This window comes from Scomber scombrus, chromosome 5 (genome assembly GCF_963691925.1).
Source record: "Scomber scombrus chromosome 5, fScoSco1.1, whole genome shotgun sequence".
Taxonomy (NCBI): domain Eukaryota; kingdom Metazoa; phylum Chordata; class Actinopteri; order Scombriformes; family Scombridae; genus Scomber; species Scomber scombrus.
Genome location: NC_084974.1, coordinates 33,183,671 through 33,200,406, shown reverse-complemented (window position 1 = coordinate 33,200,406; position 16,736 = coordinate 33,183,671). Strand labels below are relative to the sequence as shown.

The following is a 16,736-nucleotide window of genomic DNA, read 5'->3' as shown; positions in this document are numbered from 1 at the left end:
CACGAATATTATTTTTTGGTATAACCGCAACCTTTTAAGTGCCAAAATGACTCTACAGCGCCCCCTAGAACATTAAAGGTTGAAGCCCCGCCTTCTACATGCACGTACATGAACGAAATTTAGGATTCATATATATCATGACCAGACGCACAAAAAAGCCTCTTGGACCCATACCCTAAGTCCAACAGGAAGTCGGCCATCTTGGATCACAGGTGCATTTTTGCCGCCACAGGTGCATTTTTTCAGCCCTCGTACTTTAACGCACTCCTCCTGCAGTTTTGACTCCACAGACTTCAGATTGGAACTATATCATCCTCAAACCTTGATTATGTAAACTTGATAACAGATTTTACCTACGTTATACCAGGTGGGCGTGGCAGTCGTTTGTTTCTATAAACAAACAACTCCTTATAACTCCTCCATACATTGTCGGATGTTAATACATGCACTGCGTAAAATGTCACACCTGTTGAAGCCGTTTCAATTTCAACATCATTGGGGGTGGGTGTGGCAAGGGGTCTCCATAGCGCCCCCTAACAGCAGGTCATGTGACCACTAACTTTGTCTGATCTTTGTGAAATTTACAGGACTCATAGCACTCATGGGTAAACCCCCAAATTATTTTTTTCAAAATTTTCGCTCTTACAGGAAGTGAGTTATTGTGCATTTCCTGCGTCAATTTTCCATTTTTCCCTCTGCCTTTAGAGGACTTTCCCGTCTTCACAGAATCACCAAATTGTACACATACGTCAACAGTCACACATATTGCCTACTGACAAAGTTTGGGATTTTTAAGTGAGAAAATGACTCCACAGCGCCCCCTGGAAGATTTCAAAGTTTAACCATTATATGAATAACTTATCCCGTTTCATTTCTGGTCTTGGTTTGCCATCTAGTGGAGACATTAACCCCATCACACAATGTTCCATTGAAGCAGCAGGAGCAAAGACCTTTACATGGCTGCTGTCAATGCCCTGCGACTGCGACAAGCACTGACGTTCCTGCGTATGAAGACCTCTACCTGCGCGCCCTCCGACTGCGCCACAGTCCGACGTGCATGGATGTGCGAGGGCCCTTCGACACTGCTTGCAGTTTTAATTATTATTATTATCACATAAGCAGAGAGAAAGCTCAGGGTTCTTGTTTTAGAATATAAATAAAGAGACTCTACATGTAATTAAAGCTACTCTTACCTTTCTTGCATTTCACACAGCACTTTGAAAAAACAGGAACAACCCCTCCTCCCTCGGACCGAATGATATGATTGGTCAGAGTTTTCACAGAATATTATGAGAATGGAATAATGATGAGTTTCTATTGTCGTGAATATAGTAAACACGACCCAGGGTGAAGAAGAATGACTATAGGCTCACGTCTCTGTTCCTTTTTAGTTTTCTTTATTAACAAATCAAATACACTGTCTGAACACAGCGGGAGAATCTACACGTTCAAATTTAAGCAGCTAAGGGGTCCCTTCCAATGTGTCGCTGTTCTGGTCTCAAAATCTCAATGTAATCTCAATGTAGTCTCAATGTAGTCTCATCTCTGTATTGTCTGACCAGTTTATAGCTTTATATCCCTATGTAAATTGACGTCATCTAATGTCATACAACACACGAACCTCGTATGATCATTCCATGTTTATACAGTGTAAACACAGAACCTCTTACAGGGCTCTGTTTATCCCTCTGCTATAGATTTTACCTTAAAAGGCGCTCCCCAGCCCAGTGGGCTGGGATGTATGTACATGTGTGACTCACGAAGAAGCCTGTAGATTAAGAAATAATATACTACACTATGCCTGGTGGATCTCTCTAACATTTTAGAGCCATTACCTTATTAATAGCATTTTAACCTAAACAAAAAAATGTGTAAAAATGTAACAAAGGTAAGGGTAGCTTTAATATAAAGTTATTATTATGTTTTTAGAGAGTGAACCAACCTGTGTTACCAACAAAACTGTTTAATTGTTAATTATTTAAGGATTTTTTTTGTGCTGCAGATCGTAACATTAATCAAAAGTCATCATGAGTCGGAAACATGTCGTGTTCAAGAAAATCTCCCGTGACAAGTCGGTAAGTCCAACAGCGACAGTCGCATGGTCGTAGTGAACTTTTATAGTGATGGTAACAGAAGACGTAAGAACTTCTGAGCAAGGCACTGAAGCTCCATCTGTGTGTTTCAGCTGGCCGTCTACTTGGCCAAGAGAGACTTCGTGGATCACTGCGATCACGTCGATCCAGTCGGTGAGTTTGATGATAAAACACTGAATCTGATCTCCAGACAGACATTAGAGACTTACGATCTGTGTTTCTCTCTCAGATGGAGTTGTTGTGATCGATCCGGTGCAGCTCAAAGGAAAGAAAGGTCAGTATGTGTGACCTTTGACCTCTCTACAAAGCACTGTCAACTGCACGATGAAATTACCTTAAATTACCTCTGATATGCAAGAAAATCAAAGACAAAAAAGTTTTATAGCCTTCAATCATCAGTTTCTAAATTAAACCACATGTTCTTACAAATAAACGTTAAGTTGCAACTCTGTGAAAAGACCATAGACTGTATATAAAATGGACGTAACTTCCGTGACATCACCCATTGGTTTGTGGACTGCTGCTCGGAGGCCAATAGTATCGGATCTGAGCAGCACCATCATTTGAACATTTCAGGTGCATGCTGAGTAAAATAAAAACGGGGATTCTACTTATATGGGCATCAGGAGGAGCATGAGGCGCCTTCCTGAACCTGTGAACCAATCAACCTGTCAATCATGACGTAGCCACGCCCTAATGCATACCCTGCTTTATCGTCACATATAAAATCAGGGAGGCCAAAATGTCCCAAATGAACATCATACTGCATTGAAGAAGGCTTTAAACTAGCGATTGAGACCATAAACACATTTTGAAAACGTTTACTTAGGTTAGAAATCAAGTGAGAAGTTGGTGAATTCTCCATTGACTTGTATAGAGACGGAAGTCCTTTTGACACCAAAACGGTCGCCCCCTGGTGGCCTTTTGATAGAATGCAGTTTTAAGTTACTTCCGCGTTGGCCTCATTTCAGAGGACCGGAATTCCCCGCCTGGATAAGACTTGAACAGACCCTCTAGTGGCAGGTAGTGGTACTGCAGCTCCTGTTATGTATTACGTCTCATTCGTCCTCTCGTGTCCTCAGTGTACGTGATGCTGTCGTGTACATTTCGGTACGGCCGTCAGGACATGGAGGTGATGGGCGTGGCCTTCAGGAGGGATCTGTTTGTGGTAACCCGGCAGGTTTACCCCGAGCTGCAGGACAAAGCGAAGCTGACTCACACCAAGAGCCAGGAGAGGCTGCTGAAAAAGCTGGGAGACAACGCCTTCCCCTTCTTCTTTGAGGTGAGGCTTCAAGATGTGTTGCTCACCAGGTGGGATGTTTAACCCCTCCAGTCTGTTCCTGCAGCTGGATGTGAGGAGTTATTATCCCTATGTTCCCTCAGCACAGGTATGACCATTCCCTAATGCACATAACGTGATCATCAGTGAGTCCCAGTGGACGTTCTAGAAAAAAAAGCAGAAATTTGATGCTGGGTCCACAAAAAAAAGAATGTGTGCAAGTTATTCATATGCATATTTTTGTAATTTTAACCCCTTTAACCTTTGTGTTGTCCTCCTGGGTCAAATTGACCCCGTCTGTTTTGACTGTTCCTTCTTTCCTCCCTTCCTTCCGTCTGTCCTTCCTTCCTTCTGTCCTTCCTTCCTTCCTCCCGTCCTTCTTTCCTTCCTTCCTTTACTTCCTCCCTTCCTTCTTTCATCCCTCCCTCCTTCTCTCTGTCTTTCCTCCCACCTTCCTTGCTTCTTTCCTTCCTTCCTCCATTCGTCATTTCCTTTCTCCCTCCCTCTCTCCTTCCTACCTTCCTTCTTTCCTCTGTCCATCCTTCCTTCCTTTCCTTGCTCCCTTCCTTCTTTCTTTTCCTCCCTTCTTCCTTCCTCCCTCCCTCCTTCCTCCCTTACTTTCCCTTCCTTCTTTGACTCAAGGACAACAGGAGGGTTACATTTAAACTAAACCACATGAACACCAAAAAACCCTCAATTACATTTTTGGCATTTTATCATGTGTTTTTCATTCAGAGTGATTTCTTGATTGTTACTCACTCTGCTGCTCTACATTCACCTGTTTTAAAATAAGTTTCTGTGTTTCAGTTTCCAGACAACCTGCCGTGTTCTGTGGCTCTGCAGCCCGGACCCAACGATGAGGGAAAAGTAAGTTCAACGTCACTCTGCTTCATTCAAACTGACCAAGATTACTGTTTCATGTTTTTAGACCAACTGTGTTATAGTGACAACATCATGGACCTAACTCCACTGGAACATTACAGGACCTTACTTTTACTAGGTTCAGTTTTATTGTCATTATACAGGACTGCACGATAGATAGATAGATAGATAGATAGATAGATAGATAGATAGATAGATAGATAGATAGATAGATAGATAGATAGATAGATAGATAGATATACAGATAGATAGATAGATAGATAGATAGATAGATAGATAGATATTTTTTGGTTTGGTTTGGAAACAAAGTTTCAACCTGGGTTTTTTTTTAATCATTCAGTGGACAGAATATGTTTTCTAGACATCTTTGCAAAGTATAAAAATTGCAGAAACCTTTTCAATAATACACTCGGCTATTCTCACTTATTTTCGCCCACCATTCATAGACAAGTCTTCTGATCTTCTTGTAAATGTCCAGCTTGAGATAACTGACTTGCAATGTGATTCAGATTTGATGGACACATTTGTCTCGATGGACTTGGACACATTTTATCAGCATCTTTTAGCAGGGGAATCCTAAAACTACACACCTGGTTGCAAAACGTTTGTGCATGTTTGGGATGACTAATCTCTCATGCTTTTAATCTGTTTTGTGAAAAGATGGTTTATTATAGTAAAGTTATAAAATATATTATTTATCTGTTATTATGCAATGGTTTTACTCGTCTGGCCCACATAATATCAAATGGAGCTTTGTTTAGCCATGGTTTAAAAAGTATTTAAAGGTCCTGAAAGTAAACAACATCCTGGGTTGTTAATCATTATCTTTTAGAAAAACTGATGTTACTTCTGTGACTGGATGTTTGCTGATATATGAGAGGAACACTGAGGCCACATAAATCTAACTGATGGTTCATTTCTAAACTTGTTAAATCTGGAACATGGACTGATGTAACTCAGTAAATCCTGTTGATGCCTCTGTGTGTTTATATATTTGACTAATATTGATGAATGATTCATGTGTTTCTGATCCGGACAGAAATGTGCGGTGGAGTTTGAGGTGAAGGCGTTCTGCGCTGAGAATCAGAACGAGAAGATCGAAAAACAGTGAGTTCAGAAACAATTATCAAAAAGGTTTATCAGAAAAAAAACAGTTCAGACCTTCGAACATGGACGAATTGTTATCCTGTATGGATTTTGATGTGTTCTCTCTGCAGGAGTTCAGTTCGTCTCTCCATCCGTAAGATCCAGTTCAGTGCAGAGAGCAGTCAGGTGGTTCCAGTAGCCGAAACCACCTTTGAGTTCCTGATGTCTGAAAAACCTCTGCACGTAAAACTAAGCCTGCCCAAAGAGGTGAGACAGCAAACCGTCCACATCTGAGCACAGATTAAATTTACTATGATGATTTATAGACCAATGCATGGAACAGAAACACCTTTACAGTGTTATATAATTACATCTACATAACTTGGTAATGTCATAATGTTTAACAAGAATTATTATTATTGTAATAATACTGTATTTATAGTGATGTTTCCCTCTAAACTTCTCACATTGTTTCATTTCAATAAATTGCTGCTATACTATAAAAACTGCAGTACTTTTACTGTAATACTGCATACTACATCACTCATAATACTGCAGTACTTTCACTGTAATACTGCATACTACATCGCTCATAATACTGCAGTACTTTTACTGTAATACTGCATACTACATCGCTCATAATACTGCAGTACTTTTACTGTAATACTGCATACTACATCGCTCATAATACTGCAGTACTTTTACTGTAATACTGCATACTACATCGCTCATCATACTGCAGTACTTTTACTGTAATACTGCATACTACATCACTCATAATACTGCAGTACTTTTACTGTAATACTGCATACTACATCGCTCATAATACTGCAGTACTTTTACTGTAATACTGCATACTACATCGCTCATCATACTGCAGTACTTTTACTGTAATACTGCATACTACATCGCTCATAATACTGCAGTACTTTTACTGTAATACTGCATACTACATTATATGTAATCTTGGCTCAGACTATTTCACCTGCTGTTTAAACTCTTTGATAATTAGATGTAAACTGGCTCCTGCTGATGTGTAAAGACAGATAATCTACAGTTTATATATAACATCACCTTCTGTCTGCAGACGTTTTATCACGGTGAGCCGATCAAAACTAACGTTGAGATCACAAACTCATCCAGCAGGAACGTGAAAGACATCAGCCTGTCAGGTAACATCATACCTGTTGTTTCTAACATGTGACTTCTTATACTTCTGTGTTTGTTCTTTTCGTCTCTCTCTGTAGAGTTTGTGTTGTATTAAAACTTCTTTCTGTCTGTGTGTCTGCAGTTGAACAGGTTACCAACATTGTTCTGTACTCCAATGACAAGTACGTCAAATCAGTGGCTAAAGAGGAAACTAGGTGAGTTTGGTTTTTAGTATTTAACCCTGACCATAAAACTGTTTTCTCTCTTTCTGTCTGTTCTTGATTTTTAGTTTTTAAATTAACATTCAGTGACAGTTATTTTGAAGAAGACTGCAACAGACACAACTAGGGATGTCCGATATTATCGGCCCTCCGATATTATCGGCCGTTATTCACTTAAAAATGTAATATCGGGAAATATCGGTATCAGGTTTTTATAAACGATATTTGTTCTGTAGGCTTCAGCATTTCCGAGCCTGCATGAACGCAGCATGGGACGTTTACCGGCGCTTGATGATGTATAACAACAACATGCTAGACTCGTGGGTCTCTAACCGTGGCTAACAAGTTCATAGCGTCCATCGCCATGTACACAAACACACAAACAGAAACGAGGTTTACCTCCTCGTTGTTTTCTCTGTTATGCTTTCGTCGAGTCGCCTCTGTGACGTCACCGTCAGAGTCCGGTGGGTCCTCTGGGTCTTACTCTGCTGGAGACACAACAGCTGAGAAGTATATCGGTATCGGAAATTAAGAGTAGGGGAATATCGGAATATCGGATATCGGCAGAAAAGTCAATATCGAGCATCCCTAGACACAACCTGATTAGACTGATATCATTTGGATGTTTTGGATTAATTATAGATTTCTCTCTTTTATGAAAGTTTAGCAATAAACACATTGTTAACAGAGCAGGGCCTTATTTCCTAAAAACATCTCAAAGGCTGAGATGATCATAAAATCGTACAAATCTTATTTCTTCGTATTTCCCAAAAGCATCGTAACTGAAGACTTAGAAATGATCGTCCAAGGTTTAAAGCATCGTAAGAAGCTGCAGGAGGAACTGAAAACTATATTTCATTGTTTTTGTTAATTTTTCAGGCTATACGTTTTTCATGAACACTGATGTTATTTGTTAAGTGATGTGTGATGTTAAACCAGTAATAATATTTAAATAAAAAAATGTTGAATATGATCTTAAGAGTGACGTTAAGAAGTAGAGAGAGAAATGCTGCTCTGGGAAACATGTAGAAATATAATAGTATTATATCTAAGTCCTTAGATAGGTGGCCCAGATCTGTGTGAAGAAGTAAAGCAGTGAGATTGTAGAGTTTATTCTCTGTTTGTCTCCAGGGACGGGGTTCCCACTGGAACCAGTCTGAAGCAGGAGTACACCCTGTATCCTCTGCTGGATCACAACAAGGACAGGAGAGGACTCGCTCTGGATGGACGACTCAAACATGAAGATACCAACCTGGCTTCATCCAGCGTGTGAGATGAGACTCTCTGAGACACACTGAGACATAATGAGACATAATGAGACACACTGAGACTCTCTGAGACACACTGAGACTCTCTGAGACTCTCTGAGACACACTGAGACATAATGAAACACACTTAGACTCACTGAGATTCTCTGAGACATAATGAGACACACTGAGACATAATGAAACACACTTAGACTCTCTGAGACACACTGAGACATAATGAAACACACTTAGACTCACTGAGACTCTCTGAGACATAATGAGACACACTGAGACATAATGAAACACACTTAGACTCTCTGAGACTCTCTGAGACACACTGAGACATAATGAAACACACTTAGACTCACTGAGACTCTCTGAGACATAATGAGACACACTGAGACACACTGAGACATTTTGAGACAAACTGAGACTCTCATGATGATAATATAACTCTGTAACAAATATCTCTAACCGTCTGTCTCTTCATCTGTCCATCAGTGTGAAGGAGGAGGTGCTGAAGGAGGTTCAGGGGATTCTGGTCTTCTATAAGGTTGTGCTGAGGATGATTGCATCTGGGTGAGTCTGAAACACTCGGCATGCTTGGAAGTCGTCCGACAGGCTTCCTGCTCTCTGACATGAATCATCCTTAGATAAATATTAATGTTCTTATTTACAGTCAGACTGTTTAAAGAAAAATGTAGAGACACAAATGCACTGAAGAGTTAATCCTTGCTGGGACTGAGCTTTAATGAGGCAGTAAATCAGAAATATTAAACATCACTGCAACGTAACTCAGCAGAAAATAATATTTTCCAGAAACTAAACACGGCCGAGCTTCTGAAGATAAAAGTGTTGATTATTTAAACTCTGATGAGTTGAACTGATGGTCTGCTTCTGTTCTTGGTTGCACCAACAGGACGGTTGGATCCAGGTACGTTTCACCAAAATCATCTCACACACACTCTGAGTCTCTGTGAACTGGACTACATGTGTGTTTGTTTTATTCACAGTGAGGTTTCTCTGGAGCTTCCCTTCAAACTGATGCATCCTAAACCTGAACCAGGTACGTCCTCCATCTTCCTCCTCATATCAAAGTTTCTCTTCACATTCAGCGTTTCATCAACATGTTTTCTTCTCCTGAATCTCTATGAGGTTTGTTCTTAAGATCCAAAAAACAAAAACCTCTTAGTGTCACAAAATTTTTCTTTTAATTTATCTCGTGAAAGAATATAAATGGATATGTTTAAATTGGGAGACCTCAGGTTTTCCTCATGTTCTGGGAACTCGTCTCCCTTTCGGGGACAAAAATCAAGTCCCAACAATGTAAATCATTTCATTTTAGAAGGTTTTAAGTGAAGACTTTGTTTAAGGTAAAAGGTACTTCTCTAGGAAATGACTGTAGGTCATGTGTGTGTGTGTGTGTGTGTGTGTGTGTGTGTGTGTGTGTGTGTGTGTGTGTGTGTGTGTGTGTGTGTGTAGTTAATCTGTATTGATAATCTGTATGTTAATCCGCAGCTCATTGTTTACATGATAAACTGCAGTAAGAGGAGCAACTCACTGCTGTCAGCGAGACACAGAAAGCTGCTTAACACACACATGTTTGTACCTGTGAGGACCCTCAGTGACCTCATCCATCTCCCCAAACTAAACCTGTGAAAGCGTCTATGACAGCAGTTTCCAACCCTGCTCCTGGAGAGCTACTGCTCTGCATGTGTTAGGCATCTTTCCACTCTAACACACCTAATTCGAATTTTTAGCTCGTTAACAAGCAGCTGAAGCTCATCAAGGGGTTTGATTATGAGTTCATAATTATATTCAGGTGTGTTAAAGTGGAGATACCTAAAACATGCAGCATGATGTTCATTTTGTAAATTATGGCCCGATTTATGAAATTAAAGGACCTGTGAAATGTGAAATGTGAAATGCAGTTTAATTCGTACATGAACAATAATTAACAATAATGACTCATCTGTCTTCTTCTCTTTTCCTGTCTGAACTCTGCGTCTTCAGCCAAGGAGGGGTAAGATCATTTAGTTTTTATCATATAAAGGTTTATATATTTAGGTTTATTCCTTTTCTATTCAGGAAAAGTCTGTAAATTAAAGTTCCAGACATTTTTAAAAACATCTTTATCTTCATGTAAATTCATTCAAGGGTTTTGTTTTATTGGGGGTTTTTTGTCTCTAAAGATTCAGCAGAAACAGCTGATTATATAAAGAAAACTCTCTTGATTATTCCAAAGCAGCGGTTCACATCATTTTTGGAACTGAGATCTTTAAAATGAAGCAGTGTGAACTTCATCAAACCTCATCAAATGTTAATGTAACAACAAATATTAATATTTAACCTGGAAACACATTCTGAGGGGGAAATCACTGCAGTTCACCTTTAAACAATAGTGTTGTTTTTGGCGGCCTGTTTTAATTTTAGTCTTAGTCTAGTCTTTGTGTCAAGCTGTCATTTTAGTTTTTATTAGTTTTAGTCACGTTCATACTCTTTTTAGTCTAGTCAAGTTTCAGTCGACTAAAAGTCTGAGCATTTTAGTCTTATTTTAGTCAAAACTATCTGTGACTATTTTAGTCTAGTTTTAGTAATGCAATTCTATTTAACCCAGTCAATATAGTATAGTAAGTACCTAGTAGGGTTGGTCCCTACTCCCCCTAGCAGGCAATGCCTGACAGCCATCGTAATTTCAAAGACATTCAAAGAGTTCGATTAATCAAAACAAAGTTACAATGTAGTTAAATACTGCGTGCAAACAAAATACAAAGCGAATTATATAAAATTATCTTAACCAAGGTCTTAAACGAACGAAACGAATTATACTAAAAACAATCAAATTTAAAATTATTTAAATTAATAATTAATTAAATTCTCAAAAATTAGCTGTGCAAAAGAAATTCAAAACGAATTATGCAGTTATCTTAAACCAATAATAAGGAACAAAGTTAAAAACTATTTACATGGGCCTGCCCTGGATAAACTAGACAAAAGTGCAAATGCAAAACGACAGTGTCAGGAAATCAAACAAATTTAAAGGTCAAAGTTTTTGGCCAGAAACACCAACATGTTCACCTTTTCTGGCTTTAACAGACTGCGGAAATATTATATCATATATAAATATATATACAAATATATATTTATATATGATATTTACGTGCAAGCATGGGTATGCAAGCCATGCATACCCATGTATCCCAGCCCTTATGGGGCCTACATCATGTAGGCCCCATAAGGGTTACATTTGGGCTGTAAATATGGGTCCCAAGTGGGTTTGTCCACAGTTTCCATGGTGACCCCACCTGTATTTGCCCATATAGGCTTCAAGTGGGTTCTGACTGTGTTTCAGGTGTAGACCCCATATGTTTAACCATGTGGGACCTGCAAAATTTGCCAAGTTCAAGCCCATGCTCACTCAGTACCCATGAAGCATTTAACCTATTTAACCCTCTGTGTCCCTGCAGTGAATCAGACGACATGGTGTTCGAGGAGTTTAAACGAGTCTACCTGAAGGGGGTGATCGGAGACGACGACGAGTCTCCCACTGAGGCATAAAGAAGGACGACGTGTCTGCTCCTGCTGACCGCCAGAGACGAACAGAAACACAGTTTGACTTGTAGAAGATTCTCCATCAGACTGACAAAGAGTTTAATGACTTCCTGATGTTTCCCTTGTGATGAACTCTGTAGCCTGTAGGGGGCGACATGAGTACAACACACAGCAGACAGCAGACGGGTGGCACACACACAGGAAGTATTCAGGATCTGAAGCTGAAGACGTTTGGAAGTAAAACAGTATCAACAGGTGTGAGTTCGCAGCTGCTGTTATTTATAACCAAACTTCACCTAAAAAATAAACTCAGCCTCTGTTTAAAATCACAGTTAAACTTTACAGCAGCTCAACACGAACCAAACTGTTTAATGAACTGTTCGTTTCTGACTCCAGCAGAGAGTCTGTGTTCAGATAAATGTAGACGCTTGTTAATCTGCCTTGTGATCAAATAAATGTGATTTTAGTTGCATTTTAAATAACAGATGAAATAATCATGTTTCAAGTGTAAATCTGTTGATGTGAGTGTTAAAAGCTGTTAGAGTTGTTTAATGCATGCGAAGGAATCTGTTTCTGTCACTTCATTCATGACGTCGTAATAGTTTTAACTCTGATATTTTATGTATGAAACTGAACTTTGAGTGTAAATAGTTTATAATCCTGCCTGAAAAATCTTTCTGGTCTGAAATAAAAGAAACTTTCTGTTGCCAATGATTTTGTGAATACTGAGTTTCAGAGAAATGTGAATATTTTGGAGAAAAAACTATGATTTCATGAATTGTCAATGAAACTAAATTTTAAGTAGTGCTGTTTATACAGTTCAGAGATAAATAAGCGTTGGTAAGATGATGAATTCATAGATCAGTTGAAATAGTTTTAAAAGCAGCATCAGGTTTTTTTTAAATGTACATTTAGTATTTTTATGCTGTCCTCACTAAAAGTGGTTGCAGGCAACGTGGTCTTTAGCAGCTAGTTAAACACAAATATTTCTCTCAATTTTCATCCTCCAAGGAACAGGCAGGTTGTTGTGTTTGGCAGGATTTACTTGAAGAAATGTCTTTACATTTTTTGAAACTGTGCAATGAGCCCTTATAAGTAAATGTTAAACATTAGTGAAATAAGGATAATAGAAAAACAATGTAAACAATTGCTTAAAACTACAACCTCTAACACAGAGTCCCCAATAAACTAATTATCCAAAAATATACAATTGTGAATATAACTGTAAACAGAACATAACTTACAGATGAAGCCGTTTTGTAGGCTTTAAAGCACAGTTGCACTATGCTGCTCACTTTACTTCCTGTTACCCCAATGTTTACTGTGAGGTCACTTCCTCCTGAATCCTGCTATTCACAGCTACCACCAGATGGAGCCAAATAACACAAAACTCATTACAATGATTTCAATACAATTTTTGTTGGTTTTATATCATTTGAAATGACATTTGCACCATTTTTTTTTTACCAAAAGTAAGACTGAATGCTCCTGAAAATGTCAAATGGTGTAACCACAAAAGAATGATACATATTACATATTTTATCACCTACAGTGTATTTAAGTGGACTTATACTAATAATGACTTCATTTAAAACATGTAAATGTTTCCTGATCTCCATGGTTACCAGAGTAAATGTAATATTTTGGACCATTGTATTCCATTACCTTTATTTAATATAAAGTTATAATGTAAGATCATGCCAAACTAGTTGATATGGTGTTTTATTGACAATTTACTGTTTTTAAGCAAGTTGAATTATTTGGTACAAAGTTTTTATGGTTACACCACTTAGACATTTTTGCCATAATCCTCTAATATATTCTCTCAAAATGGATTAAAAGCAGAAATTTGATGCTGGGTCCACAAAAAAAGAATGTGTGAAGTTATTCATACGTTTATTTTCACATTGTAACCCTTTAAATTTAAACTAAACCACATGGACACTAAAAAATGTCATTGACCCATATATCTTTCTAGTGCTTTCATTAGACTACCATCATTGTTATTAAAGCAGTTTAATCATAATGTGTGATGATTCAGAGATACTGAAGACTCAGTGAAACAAAAAACTTTTCTTTCCATGTTTTATTGGAGATTTTCTTAGAAAGAACAAATAATACACAACTGTTTCAGCTGGAGAGAAAAAAAACCACAAACCAAAGAGATGTTTAAAGTTTCTAATGACAATGTTAGCCCTGGTATTTGATATAAACCTTCATGTGTGCTCAAAGTCAAACAGAGAACCAGCTCTTGAAGGAGAACCTCAGCCTTCATCAGACCAGACCGACATTATTCACTTTCTCAACACAGTTACAAACAAATAAAAATCCTTCCATCCTCGATCAGCGGCTGGAAAACTGAACCTCCCGAAAAGTTTTAACAACAGTATCAAACTTTTCTTTCCCCATCTGTGACCTCAGCTCTCTTTGCTCACACAGCGTTCAAAGTCAGCATATTTTATCTTCAGAGTTATTTTGGTGTTTTGATGTCTGGAAACATAAAATGTCTTTGTGGAGGTGGGCCTGGTTTGGGCAGAGCTGTCTCAGCAGGATCAGCGCCAGGTGAGTTGATTAGCTCAGCTGGGCTGCGTTGACTAATCAACCTCTTTTTGTCATGAACTGAAAATACACTAAAATAGTGACAGCTACACCTATTTTAATCTGGGACTACATTTGGCTACATAATATACGTAACCAATGTTAATGCTAAGATAGCATGACCTACAGAATATCCTGATTTTATTATTTATTTCACTCTAAATGGGATTATAATTTACAAAATGAACATCATGGTGTATCTATAGAAATCTAAGGCCACAGAAGTTTTTATATTTTGATCTTGTGCTGTTGTCTTGTTGGCCAGGTTTAATTTTAGGGAGGCACCATGTAAACAGCTGAACATTTCTGTTAAGGTTGCCACATGCTCAGATGAATAAGCCACTACATCATTAAGATATGCCTCGCACTGTGATACACCAGAGAGCACCTTAGACATAAGACGCTGGAAGGTGGCGGGAGCGTTCCTGAGGCCAAATGGCATCACTTTATACTGCAAAACGTGATCCGGCATAACAAACGCAGATATTTCCAAGGCACATGGGGTTAGGGGCATCTGCCAATAGCCCTTATTAGAAAATCAAGTTTAATGCCAATTGCAGCACCTAGATTATCAATACAATCCTCAATCCGGGGGAAGGGGGAAAGAATCCGGTTTAATAACAGCATTAAGCTTCCTGAAATCGTTACAGAATGAAAGGATTTGATCTGATTTTGGCACTAACAGTGATGGAGAACACCTGCACTGGAACTGGGAATGGCAAAACCTTGCTGAAGGAGATACTCAGTCTGCATTATATAGCCCGTTTCATAGGATTCACACGATAGGCATGTTGTTTATTGGGCGTATTCTCACTGTGTCTGTGTGGGGATATCATCACAAAGTCTTTAAGAGGTCAGATCAAAACTCTCAATATCTCTCAAAACATTGACACCTGTGATGGAGTCATTAGGGTGGAGATGAACTCTACAAACACTCAGAGACTCCAGTCGTGTTTGTCCCATTGTTGGAGAACAGAGACGACATACATTTGGGGAAACCCTGCCCAGCTGTAACAATGTGGATCTAAAGTGACTCGTATTTCCCTTTACATTGATGCTGAAGGATCAGTGTCAGCGGGTCATCAGGTGACTCGTTTAGAGAGCACAGCAGAGTCCATACAAAGAGAGATGAGATGGGACATAAAAGATTCACACCTGCTGATGAATACAAAAACTAGCAGAAGTGTTGCAGTGAAAACAAGCGAGACAATGAGCTGAGGGAGGGACGGTCTCCTGATACAGAGCTGGTTCCCTGTTACAAATAAAGCAAATCAGGATCAAGATAGGAGCTCATTGTGATTTGACTGTGATAAAAATGTAAATACAAAGACACCAAAGAAAATTAAAATGAAAAGACAAACAGCAAAACAAACAATAAACAGTAAAAACCAATGAAGCAAAATAACGAAACTATAAATCTGAAATAAAATAGAATTAAACTTTTGTTCCCAGCTCGACAGGAAACAGCTCTAACTAATTTAACTAGTTAAAAGAGACTTTGGCAATTGAGGGGTTTTATTGTGCATTTGGCTTTAACCCTCCTGTTGTCCTCGAGTCAAGGAAGGAAGGGAGGAAGGAAAGGAGGAAGGAAAGGAGGAAGGAAGGAAGCAGGGAAGGAAGGAAGGGAGGAAAGGAGGAAGGGAGGAAGGAAAGGAAAGACGGAGAAAAGAAGGAAGGAAGGTAGGAAGGAAGGAAAGAAGGAAGGAGGTAGGGACGGAAAAGGAAAAGAGGAAGGAAAGAAGGACAGAGGAAAGAAGGAAGGGAGGAAGGTAGGGGGGAGGAAAGAAAGAGAAAAGGAAGGAAGGAAGTAAGGACAGAAGGAAAGAAGAAAGGGGGATGGAGGAAGGAAAGAAGGAAGGAAGGACACACGGAATGAAGGAAGGGAGGAAAGAAGGAACAGTCAAAACAGACGGGGTCAATTTGACCCGGGAAGACGACGCGAAGGTTAAACAACAGTGTATCAAGAAAGGCAAAAACCCCTTTCACATGTAAATCCAGTGAAGGAAATTGGGTTGTGTTAAATCTGCAGGACGACATCATCTGTCTGTCTCACATCACTAATGATGTTTGATGATGGTTAGGTTGAGTTTGGGTTAAAATGATCACTTTGATAAAGGTTAGACAAACATGTGCTGTGGGTTAAAGTTGCTACTTTAGGGACAATCGTAGTTATGCTTTTTAAAAACTGTAACGACTCACTTCTACGGCTCCTCCTCTGTTTGCGGATTCTGCTCTTGATTATTACACCGTGATGTTTCCCTTGTGTCAGGAGGACAATCTCTTTATTTTTATTCAAATATGAAGGAGTGAGAATCTGGGTTCTCCTCACTTTATTGCTTCTATGTGAAAGGGGTATATGCTTTGATTAGTGCACGGTTTATTTCTTGTGGTAATTTTAATGTTCATGGTCAGTACCCTTTGTTTGGTTGGAGTAGATAGTTTACTGGTGACTGACTTGGTTAGTTCATTAATAGTTTTAACTTTTGGTGGTTTGGACTAATCTAATCCTCAAGGTATGCATCCATTGGTGCACGTTTTTATGAATAGTACCTAACGGTGGTCTAAAATAACTTATTTTTACGCTGACACCTTCTACAGGTGACCAGAAGTGGTTTATTCATTTTCAAAG

The 16,736-nt window shown here is 38.9% G+C and overlaps 1 protein-coding gene across 1 annotated transcript; it reads left to right on the top strand.

Moving 5' to 3' along the window:
* The first annotated feature begins 2,027 nt into the window (after positions 1-2,027).
* Positions 2,028-11,515, top strand: LOC133980039 (S-arrestin-like). Its single transcript, XM_062418603.1, has 15 exons — positions 2,028-2,075; positions 2,186-2,246; positions 2,323-2,367; positions 3,176-3,375; positions 4,180-4,239; positions 5,294-5,361; positions 5,472-5,607; positions 6,428-6,512; positions 6,632-6,704; positions 7,842-7,979; positions 8,459-8,536; positions 8,877-8,891; positions 8,971-9,023; positions 9,971-9,980; positions 11,425-11,515. Exons 1-15 carry the CDS (start codon positions 2,028-2,030, stop codon positions 11,513-11,515), a joined length of 1,161 nt encoding a protein of 386 aa, XP_062274587.1.
* Positions 11,516-16,736: the final 5,221 nt, after the last annotated feature.